Here is an 11,991-nt window from a genome sequence, read left to right as displayed (position 1 = left end):
TTTTTTCTAACTAATCTTTTTTTAATTTTAATGTACTTATAAAAAGCAAAGATTGACAAAACTATAGGATAAGAGGGGTACAACTCCACACAATCCCCACCACCAGAACTCCGTATCCCTTCCCCTCCCCTGACAGCTTTCCTATTCTTTATCCCTCTGGGAGTATGGACCCAGGGTCATTGTGGGATGCAGAAGGTGGAAGGTCTGGCTTCTGTAATTGCTTCCCTGCTGAACATGGGCATTAAAAGGTCAATCCATACTCCAGCCTGCCTCTCTCTCTCCCTAGTGGGGCAGGGCTCACACACACACACAAGTCTAGCTGGCAAGTGATTCAAACATCCCTCCTTTAGTTTCTATTATGAGGACCCCCCACCATGGGTGGTAATCCCTGGAGAATGGGTCCTTGGTGTGTGGAGGAAAGAATTCAACCAAATACCCCAAAGGGAAAGTTCTGTTTTAGCTGAGCAAGCGAGCAGAGCAGACGGACAGTCCCAAGAGTGGCAACTGCCAACCGCCTGGAGGGAGGGGTGGCCTGGCAGTCAAGGGGTAGACCAACCCCCCGCTAGAGCCTTGCATTCCGTGATATGCCTTCGGTTTGATCTAGGGAGAGAATAATGTGCAAGGACCCAGGTTCAAGCCTCTGGCCCCCACCTGTGGAGGAAGAGCTTCACAAGTGGTAAAGCAAGCTTGTCTCTCTTCCTGTCTCCCCCTTCCCTGTCTATTTCTGCCTCTATTCAATAAACAAATAAATAAAATATTTTGTATCTGTGTGGTTTGCCTTCACTGACCTCAACCCAAACAAGAAATTTCAAGAATCATGATCCAGCAGGCTTCTGTCTAGTGCAATTAAGATGGTTTAGGAGATTGTAAGACCATATGACATCTTTTCTCCTGAAAACCATACGGCCGTTGTTTTGTTGTGTTTTTCAGAAAATGTCGTCGAGGCTTACAGGTGTGTGCAATTATTTATACTTTCAAATGAAAAATCAAAATATTTGCTTTGGTGTCCAGCACACAATCAGTATTGTTAGGCTCCAGAGCTCTGCTCCTGGAGACTATTTTTCCCATTTTGTTGCCCTTGTTGTTGTCATTATTGTTATTGTTGTCACTGATGTTGTTGGTTAGGACAGAAAGAAATGGAGAGAGGAGGGGAAGACAGAGAGCAGTAGAGAAAGACAACTGCAGACCTGCTTCACCGCCTGTAAAGCGACTCCCCTGCAGGTGGGGAGCCGGGGGCTGGAACCAGGATCCTTACGCCGGTCCTTGTGATTTGCTCCACGTTCACTTAGCCTGCTGCGCTACCACCCAATTCCCCTTTCAACTTCTCTATGTCCTATCGAATAATAATAAAAATAAATAAATAAGGCCACCAGAAGTGGTGCATTCACAGTGCCAGCACCCAGCCCCAGCAATAATCCTAGAGGCAAATAATAATAAAAAATTAAGTAAAAGTAGACATTTGATGAACTGAAAACCTTTCTTCTTGATCACACTTACAGGTGGAATCTCAGACACAGGGACACGGAGGGAGCTCACACAGCAAACCACGGCTTGTCTTGTGGTATTGCACCAAGGCAAAAGATTCTGGGGCAGGCGGGGTGGGAAGGGCTAAAGAGAAGCTTGGAGTGGGCAAGGTGGGGGGGGGGGTAGGTAGCATAATGGTTATGCAAAGAGACTCTCAAGTCTGAGGCTCCAAAGTCCCTGGTTCAATTCCCACCCCCCCCCCACATCACCATAAGACAGAGCTGAGTAGTGCTCTGGTGAGAGAGAGAGAGAGAGACAGAGAGAGACAGAGGCGAGCGTGCTTGGGCTCCTGGTGCATGATGTACAGACCTGGCTTGTGGCGAGTGTGTTCTGCAGAGAGCTCCCACAGGAGATGAGAGATTGTCCCTGTGTCAACAACTGTGCTCTAAACCATCAACCACCAATAAAATAATGAGGCTTTTTCAGTTTCCATCTGACCATTGCTCTAGCTACATCCCACAAGATTGGATGTTATGCCTTCATTATAATCATTTGATTTTTTTCCTAATTTCTTTTTTATTATAACATTTTTATATTTATTTATTTTCCCTTTTGTTGCCCTTGTTTTTGTTGTTGTTGTAGCTATTATTGTTGTTGTTGTTGATGTCTTTGTTGTTGGATAGGACAGAGAGAAATGGAGAGAGGAGGGGAAGAAAGAGAGGGGGAGAGAAAGACAGACACCTGCAGACCTGCTTCACCACCTGTGAAGCGACTCCCCTGCAGGTGGGGAGCCGGGGGCTCGAACCGGGATCCTTATGCCGGTCCTTGCGCTTTGCGCCATGTGCGCCTAACCTACCGTGCTGCCGCCCGACTCCCCCAGGTACCATTTTCTTTCAACCTGAAGAAATTCAAGTTTCCTTGAAATTCAAGAAGGGAATTTTTGTTTGTTCCGCTATTTCTCCGTGACTTCACTGGTCAAGTGCAGACACCCAGGGTCAGGTTCTCCTCTGTTGCCATGGACACAGGCCTCTCCCCTCGCTGTCTCTCACTGCTTCCTTTCCAGATGTAATGGCTACAACTCAGACCCTACCTCCCAGTGGGAAATCTCACAGCCACAAACTCAAAGCGGCCAGGCCCGAGCACTGGAGTCACCTGGTAAACTCATATCCAGGCAGTCAGGGCCCTCCCTTCACCTAAGACTTAAAAACACCCAGAACGTCTTCCCAAGATAACTGGCAGGTTTGATCTCTTCACTGTCTCCATGTCCCGAGCCAGAACAGAAGCGCAACACACAGCGGTTCTCCAAAACGTTTATTCAGCCGGCATCCGAAAGCCCCACAACCGCCTCAGCACAACTCGGGGTGAGCACAGGGGAGGCCGCGAGGGCACCGAGGAAGAGGACTGGCGTGGAGAGGCTGGGACTCCCACCCGTACACCGGCCCGGTCCCACGCGGCTGCAGCAGAGATGGGGGCCCTGGGCCCCGCACCCCAGCCGGGGCAGGAGACGCCTCCCGGCCCTCTGACCACCCCCAAGCTGACCTGCTGCTGGAGCCCAGACACCACAGCCGGGCCTGGTGCCCAAGATGCCAGGGAAGCAGCCTGCTCCCTGGGGCGGGTCAGCTGGCCCACGGGGATGTGTGTGGAGGGTGGGGAGGGGGCACTGGGGGGCACTTCCTCCTTCCTGGCAGGCAGAGCACAGCTAAGGGGTGGACAGGCAGGGCAGGGCAGGGCAGGGCAGGACAAGGCAGGACAAGGCAGGGCAGGGCAGGGCAGGGCAGGACAAGGCAGGGCAGGATAGGGCAGGGCAGGGCAGGGCAGGGCATGGCAGGTCAAGGCAGGGCAGGGCAGGGCAGGGCAGGGCATCCGAGTCCCAGGCTGGGACCCTGGGGCCTCCAGTCTCCACTGTGTGGCTGTCAGGGGTTCCAATGGGAGTTTGAGGACTGTGAGGAGAGGGTTGGGGAGAGGGCAGGGGTGAGAGGAGTGGCCTGGTGGGGACTCTGCACAGCAGGGGAGGGGGCCCGGTGGTCACAGGCTCAGCAGGGTGCCCAGGGGCAGTGCCAGACACAGAGGCAGGAGGAGAAGCCCCCCGGGATACAGGGAAATCGCCTGGTTCACCACATCCACCAGCCACTTACTGTAGAGGGCAACGTCAGTGTAGACGCCCGGCACCTCTCTGCGGCCACAGCCGACTCCCCAGCTCACAATCCCCACCTGGACCCAGGTGAGATTCAGCTCACAGAGCAGAGGACCCCCGGAGTCTCCCTGGAGAAAAGCAGACAGACACCGGGTGAAGGAAGTCCCACAGCCCAGGAGCTGCCAGGCCCGGGCCTCCCGCATGGCCTCCTCTGACTGCCAGAGCCAAGGGCTGAGACGCCAAGAGAAGATAGCGAGGGGCTGGGCGGTGGCGCACCTGGTTAAGCGCACGCATCACAGCACACAAAGACCCGGGTTCAAGCCCCTGGTCCCCACCTGCAAGGGGGAAGTTTTCAGAGTGGTGAAGCCAGGCTGCAGGTGTCTCTCTGTCTCTCCCTCTCTAGCTCCCCGCTCCTCTCTCAATTCCTCTCTCTGTCTCTATCCAATAAACAAATATTTTAAAAAAGCAGAGTGATATCCTCTGAGAATATTGTTTTTTAAAAAAATATTTTCTTTTTTAAGTTTTTTAATTATCAGCTTTATTTATTGGATAGAAACAGCCAGAAATTGAGAGGGGAGGGTAAGAGAGAGAGGAAGACAGAGAGGCAGAGAGACACCTGCAGCCCTGCTTCACCACTCACGAAGCTTTCCCCCTGCAGCTGGGGACCAGGGGCTCAAACCTGGGTCCTTTCGCACTGTAACATGTGCGCTCAACCTGGTGCACCACCACCTGGCCCCTCGCCTGAAAATATTCTGATGTGTGTCTTTTCAAACCACAGAGGCTGTTGCATGTTTTTGGAGCTGTGCGTCTGAATGGCAGCCCTACCCTGTCTAATCTGAATGTTGTCTCCATCCCCCAAGGCATGAGCAGCTCCTCCTGCCCTCCCCTCGTGGCCGCCTCAAGCAAAACCCTCCCTGTCCTTTCCCAGCCGCCTCTCTGCGGCCACACTACCAGCCCCTCAGAGTCACTGGCCTCAAGTTCTCGCTCACTCCCGCTCTCACAAGCAGCGGGTAACAGGAGCAGCTGACAACCCCCCCCCCCAGACTTCTCCCACCACAGGACCCCAACGTTCTACTTGGGACTGAAAGGTGTTCCCTCCATCACGGAAACAGACCCCCAGCAGACAGTCCCAGCTGGCCCTGGCACTTGGCAAAGCATCCAGCCCACACCCATCCTGACCCCTTGCCCTCCTCTCTGGCTCTGTTCTCACCCACGGCTTCAGCTCTTTCGAACGTTCCTGAAACCCGCAGGTTCCCTCAGGCCCCTGAGCAACTGCGTGTGCTGCTTCCTCTCCCTCCAGTGCACTTCTCTTTTGTTTTTATTTATTTTTGCCTCCAGGGTTCTGCTGAGGCTTGGTGCCTGCTCTACAAATCCACTGCTCCTGGCAACCATTTTTTCCCATTTTATTTGCTAGGACAGAGAGAAATCAAGAGAGGAGGGGAAGACAGACAGGGAGAGAGACACCCGCAGACCTGCTTCACTGCATGACGCATCCCCCCTGCTGGTGGGGAGCGGGGGATTGAACCTGGATCCTGGCACAGGTCCTTGCGCTTAGGACTATGTACGCTTAACCCGGGTGCACCACCACCTGCCCCCTTCTCTTTCCAAGGCACCCAAGGGCTCATCCGTAAGACCCAGCTCTGATGCCCCTCTTCTGAAAGAGTCTGGGGCTCAGCAAAGACTCTGGAGCCAGGAGGCCGCAGGCCCCCCCAGGGAACCTTGACACATGCCACAGACGCTCACACTGTGAGACGTGCATGGCAGCTACAGGGAGGGTGTGGTGTGATTTCCTGATCTGCGTGGGTAAACGCCCACACTGGCCCCATAAGACCCACCTAGAAGGAAGCCACTTAAGGAACTTAGATTATTCACATCACCTGCCCGTAATTCCCACACCCCGGAGGGCCGGGTCCATCAGGCTGAACGCCCACATTCCCACGCCCAAGGACCCAGGTTCAAGCCGCCCCCCCCACCCCGCTCTCTCCACCTGCAGGGGGGAAAGCTTTACGAGCAGTTAAACGGGGCTGCAGGTGTCCCTCTGTCTCTCTCCCTCTCCAGCTCCCCTTTCTCAAGTTCTGTCCTATGTACTAAGTAAATAAACGTCTTAAAAGTCCCCACAGCCTGGCAGAGCCTCCAGGCAGCAGAAGGCTCCTGTTTGAAGGAACAGACCTGGGCAGCTTGGGGATGGGGGCATAAGTAGCTCCCTCACAAACCCCCTTCACTTAGCAAGGGACGAGAGACCCAGAGGCAAGTAGCCCAGGTCCCGACTCCCACACTCAAGGATCTCTGAGAGGGACTCCCGCGAGGCAATGGGAGAGGAGGGCCCGGACCCACCTTGCAGGCATCCTTGCCTTCCTCCTTGTAGCCACAGACCATCCCCTTCACCACTTTGTTGCGCTCGGTGAACAAGGCCTGTTGTATCATGCGGTTGCATCGCTCGTAGTAGATTATATACTGATCGACTTCCTGGAGAACGGGCGAGACCAGGGAGTCGCCTAGAAGCAAGCAAGCACGCTGACTGGACCTGCACACGTGGACAGGAAGCGCCCGACACCCAGACGCCCCCGGGACTGGGACGGCTGTTCCCACAGGGAAACACTGAGGAGCACACCGAGGCCCAAGGCTGACATGGGCAGAGGGGAGAAAGCCGCCAAAGCACGACGGCTAACGGGCCAGCACAGCAAGAGGCGAGTATCTCTGGCCAAGTATCTCTGGCTCCGAGTATTACTGAGATTGGTAACAGCGCGGGTGTCTGGGCTCTGGCTTCACTTAGAGCAGGAGCTGAGGCTCACGGTCAGTGGTGGATGGCTGCTCTTCCTGAAGAAGGAAGGCTGGGTAACCTCACCAACAATGGTGCCCCCTCCAAGGACAGGGACTTCCCTACCCACCCAAGCAGGCCCTTCAAGCTCTGATGGACAGAAAGCTCATCAAATAAGAAACCCACCGTGGAGGGAGTCGGGTGGTAGCACAGTGGGTTAAGTGCACGTGGCGCAAAGCGCAAGGGCCAGTGTAAGGGTCCAGTTCGAGCCCCCGCCTCCCCACCTGCAGGGAAGTCGCTTCACAGGTGGTGAAGCAGGTCTGCAGGTGTTTGTCTTTCTCTCCCCCTCTCTGTCTTCCCCTCCTCTCTCCATTTCTCTCTGTCCTATCCAACAATGACGACATCAGTAACAACAAGAACTACAACAACAATAAAAAATAAGGGCAATAAAAGGGAAAATAAGGAGTTGGGTGGTGCAAAGCGCAAGGACCAGTGTAAGGATCCCGGTTCAAGCCCTTTGCTCCCCACCTGCAGGGGAGTCACTTCACAAGTGGTGAAGCAGGTCTGCAGGTGTCTGTCTTTCCCCGTCTGCCCCTCATCTCTCCATTTCTCTCTGTCCTATCTAACAATAATGATATCAATAACAACAACAACAATAACTACAAAAAAAGGGCAACAAAAGAGAATAAATAAATATTTTTAAAAAGGTAAAATAAATAAACATTTAAAAAATTTAAAAGGAGTCAGGCGGTAACACAGCAGGTTAAGCATACATGGTTCAAAGCACAAGGACCGGCCTAAGGATACCAGATCGAGCCCCCGGCTCCCCACCTGCAGGGGAGTCACTTCACAGGCGGTGAAGCAGGTCTGCAGGTGTCTGTCTCTCTCTCCCCCTCTGTCTTCCCCTCCTCTCTCCATTTCTCTCTGTCCTATCCAACAATGACAACATCAATAACAACAACAATAACAACTACAACAACAATAAAGAGCAAGGGCAACAAAAGGGGAGATAAATAAATAAAGATTTAAAAAATTTAAAAGGAGTTGGGCAGTAGCGCAGCGGGTTAAGTGCAAAGCACAAGGACCGGTGTACGGATTCTGGTTCGAGCCCCCGGCTCCCCACCTGCAGGGGAGTCGCTTCACAGGCGGTGAAGCAGGTCTGCAGGTGTCTGTCTTTCTCTCCCCCTCTCTGTCCTCCCCTCCTCTCTCCATTTCTCTCTGTCCTATCCAACAACGACGACACCAATAACAACAACAATAATAACCACAATAATAAAACAAGGGCAAAAAAAGGGAATAAATAAATATTTTTAAAATTTTTTTTAAAAAGAAACCCACCGTGGACGGAACTCCACAGCATATGGGTCTGTCCCCAGGAACCCGGACGCCTCCCAGACACCCCTCGCCCCAGAACCAGAAGGAGGAGACGTCAGCCGCATACATCTCCTGAGAGCCAACACACTACGGCTCCCGGCAGCTGCAATCAAACCCTCAGACTGAACACAGGAAGAGACTTCCATCGAGTTCTGGGTTCAAGTCAGTCAGAGACCTTCCCCAGGGATGTCCTTCCTCGAGCCGCTGCCGCCGGGCAGTCTGCCTGCCCGCCCCGGGTGCCGACCTGCTGCCCGCTGCAGGGAGAGCTTTGTCCCCTCCTCCCTGATGGGCTCCGGCCTTCCCCTCACCAGATTCTTCTCTCCGGCCCCACCCGGTCACCCAGCACTGGGTGCCGGCTTCCACCCGCAGGGCCTCCATGGGGATGCACACGGGGTGGGTGCTGGCCGTGAAGTTGACGCTCCGGACAAGCTGCAGCAGTGCCAGGTCATGCTGAATGATTCCCATCATCGAGAACTTGGGGTGGACGATGACCCTTCGGATGGGGATCACCAGGCTCGTGGCCTCCTCGTAAACACTCAGGCCTCCGATCTTGACGCTGTAGTAGGAGCGGCTGGGAGGGGGGTGAGCAGGCCCGAGTCACAGGCGCACCTCTGCCTCCCGCCCAGCCTCCCTCACCAGCCTCGCCACCACCGTCACCAGAGCCCTCCTTCGCCACTCAAAATCACCTCTGACTGACAGTAAATAGCTAGCAAGCACTGGCTGAAGTAGAACGTGAACTGGAAGTGACATGTTGCAGCAGAGTAAAAGACTCTGGTCGGGGGGGGGGGGGGGGAATACAGGTCCAAGAAGGACGACAGAGGACCTAGTGGGGGTGTACTGTTATATAGAAAACTGGGAAATGCTACGCATGTGCAAACTACTGTATTTGCTGTCGAATGTAAAACATTAATTCCCCAGTAAAGAAATTTAAAAAGAGAGAGAGAGAGAAAGAACTGGCTAGTGGGGGGGTGTGCTATTGTGTGGAAAACTGAGAAATGTTATGCATGTACAGACTGTTGTACTTACTGTCGACTGTACAACACTAATTCCCCCCAATAAAAGGCCAAAAAAATTAATGTTTGATATAATGCACTAGTAAAATCACCTGATCCTTAAAAAACAAAACAAAACAAAAAAAACTACTGGCACAGTTCAACAAAATTATAAAAAAAAAAAAATGTGGGCCAGGGAGGCTGGGGGGGTGGCTCACATAGTGCAAAGCACAAATACCTGCACAAGGATCCCAGTTCGAGCCCCTGGCTCCCCACCTGCAGGGGGAGGTCACTTCACGTGCAGTGAAGTAGGTGTCTCTTTCTCCTGCTCTATCTCCCTCTCCCCTCTCAATTTCTCTCTGTCCTATCCAATAAAAAATGAGAATGGCCTCCAGGAGCAGTGGATTCATAGTGCCAGCACTGAGCCCCAGTGATAATCCTGGAGCAAGAAAAAGTGGGCCAAAGAACTAAAGAGTTTTTGAGAGAAGAGATACACATGAAGAAATGGTCCACTTCACTTCTCATTAGAGAAATGCAGGGGGCCGGGCGGTGGCACAGCGGGTTAAGTGCAGGTGGTGCAAAGCGAAAGGATCAGCATAAGGATCCCGGTTCGAGTCCCCGGCTCCCCACCTGCAGGGGAGTCGCTTCACGGGCGGTGAAGCAGGTCTGCAGGTGTCTGTCTTTCTCTCCCCCTCTCTGTCTTCCCCTCCTCTCTCCATTTCTCTCTGTCCTAGCCAACAACAACAACAATGATAACAACAACAATGATAACTACAACAATAAAACAAAGGCAACAAAAGGGAAAATAAATAAATGTAAAAAAAAAAAAAAAAAAAGATAAGCAGGGTAGACCCTAGTTAGTCCTTGGATGGGAGAAACCAGAGACAGACAGACAGACACCACAGCACCAGAGCTTCTTCCAGTGTGGTGGAAAGCGGGTTCAAGCCTGGGTCAGGCGCACAGCCAGGCAGGAAGCTGCCCAGGTGAGCTCATATGCCTCTGACTCGGTTTTGCCCACGTGCCGGGCAGCGCAAGTGAGTGGGGCAGGCGACTCAGACTCGCTCAAACCCACGTGTGAGTCTCCCGGCCCCCCCTCACCTTAGAATGCAGTGGGCCGCTGACAGCACCCAGTTCTGCGTGATGAGGGTGCCTCCACACACGTGCCTGTTTCGGATCCTCAGGCTCACCTGCCAGGGCCACTTCCCCTCCTTGGCATCCTGTCCGCCCAGGATCTTCTCAAACACGCGGCCACAGTCTGGGGGTGTCGGAAGCCGCCCTGTCACCCGGGGCACCAGCTGCCTCTTGTACAAAGCAGCCAAGTCTCCTCGGTGATCTCACTCCTCCACCCCCCAGCCCAGACTCCATTCAGACCCTGCCCCCAACACAGCGCCCCCCACCACTCCCAGGATGCAGCGGACACCGAGGCCCCACCACCACCCACCCAGCACCCACTCCCAGGATGCACCCGACACCGAGGCCCCACCACCACCCACCCAGCACCCACTCCCAGGATGCACCCGACACCGAGCCCCCACCCACCACCCACCCCGCACCCACTCCCAGGATGCACCCGACACCGAGCCCCCACCACCATCCACCCCAGCACCCACTCCCAGGATGCACCCGACACCGAGCCCCCACCCACCCCGCACCCAGCACCCACTCCCAGGATGCACCCGACACCGAGCCCCCACCCACCCCGCACCCAGCATCCACTCCCAGGATGCACCCGACACCGAGGCCCCCACCACCACCCACCCCAGCACCCACTCCCAGGATGCACCCGACACCGAGCCCCCACCACCATCCACCCAGCACCCACTCCCAGGATGCACCCGACACCGAGCCCCCACCACCATCCACCCAGCACCCACTCCCAGGATGCACCCGACACTGAGCCCCCACCCACCCCGCACCCAGCACCCACTCCCAGGATGCACCCGACACCGAGGCCCCACCACCACCCACCCCGCACCCACTCCCAGGAGGCACCCGACACCGAGCCCCCACCACCATCCACCCAGCACCCACTCCCAGGATGCACCCGACACCGAGGCCCCACCACCACCCACCCCAGCACCCACTCCCAGGATGCACCCGACACCGAGGCCCCACCACCATCCACCCAGCACCCACTCCCAGGATGCACCCGACACCGAGCCCCCACCACCATCCACCCAGCACCCACTCCCAGGATGCACCCGACACCGAGGCCCCACCACCACCCACCCCAGCACCCACTCCCAGGATGCACCCGACACCGAGGCCCCACCACCATCCACCCAGCACCCACTCCCAGGATGCACCCGACACTGAGCCCCCACCACCATCCACCCAGCACCCACTCCCAGGATGCACCCGACACCGAGCCCCCACCACCATCCACCCAGCACCCACTCCCAGGATGCACCCGACACCGAGCCCCCACCACCATCCACCCAGCACCCACTCCCAGGATGCACCCGACACCGAGCCCCCACCCACCATCCACCCCGCACCCACTCCCAGGATGCACCCGACACCGAGCCCCCACCCACCATCCACCCCGCACCCACTCCCAGGAGGCAGCAGGTGCATTCTCCCCCCGCCCCTCCACCCAGCACCCACCCTGGACGCACCCGGCCGAGCCCCCACCCCCAAGCCGATGGCCACCTGGACTAAATGCCAATAAATTGGGGTCGATCGCAGGCCCGCTGGAGCCGGGAGCTCGCGAGGAACGAGGGGTCGCGGTGAGGGTCCCGGGGGTCGCGGTGAGGGTCCCGGGGGTCGCGGTGAGGGTCCCGGGGGTCGCGGTGAGGGTCCCGGGGGTCGCGGTGAGGGTCCCGGGGGTCGTCCCTGGGTCCGCGGGGAGCCCCCCCGAGGGGCTGGCAGGGGCCGAGGGTCCCGTGGCCGGGTCCTGCCCACCCGCGACGCGCAGCCGGGACGCCAGGAGCAGCAGCGGGAGCAGCAGCCGGAGCAGGAGGCCCAGGGGGCGGCGGGGGCCCGGGGACGCCATGGGCTCGGCCTGTGCTGGCGGCCTCGCACAGCGCCCGCTGGCGGCGACCCCCGCCCCGCTGCTGTGGGCGGGAAACCGCGGAGGCGGACGGCTTGCAACGCCGCCCTTCCCCGCCAGGGGGCGTCGCCCCAGCGCCCGAGCGGGGCTGCCTCCCTGTGCACCCGGCTAAGCGCACCCGCTCCAGTCCCCGTCCTGCTCAGCGCTTTCTCTCTGATCTTCCTTCTCAACTTCGGCATAAGTGACCTCTTTCCATAGGCATCCTTCTCTATCTGAC

General features: G+C 56.4%; 1 protein-coding gene across 1 annotated transcript; it reads right to left on the bottom strand.

Moving 5' to 3' along the window:
- Positions 1-2,760: 2,760 nt before the first annotated feature.
- Positions 2,761-11,729, bottom strand: PRSS42 (Putative serine protease 42). Its single transcript, XM_060204805.1, has 5 exons — positions 11,375-11,729; positions 9,821-9,977; positions 8,039-8,301; positions 5,933-6,093; positions 2,761-3,726 (listed from the first exon to the last, which is right to left on the bottom strand). The coding sequence occupies exons 1-5, from the start codon at positions 11,715-11,717 to the stop codon at positions 3,490-3,492; spliced, it is 1,161 nt and encodes a 386-aa protein (XP_060060788.1). The 5' UTR covers positions 11,718-11,729; the 3' UTR covers positions 2,761-3,489.
- Between the last annotated feature and the right edge of the window lie 262 nt (positions 11,730-11,991).

This window comes from Erinaceus europaeus, chromosome 12 (assembly GCF_950295315.1).
Source record: "Erinaceus europaeus chromosome 12, mEriEur2.1, whole genome shotgun sequence".
NCBI classification, from domain to species: domain Eukaryota; kingdom Metazoa; phylum Chordata; class Mammalia; order Eulipotyphla; family Erinaceidae; genus Erinaceus; species Erinaceus europaeus.
Note: the sequence above shows the minus strand (reverse complement) of the source record. Positions and strands in the feature narration are given on the sequence as shown.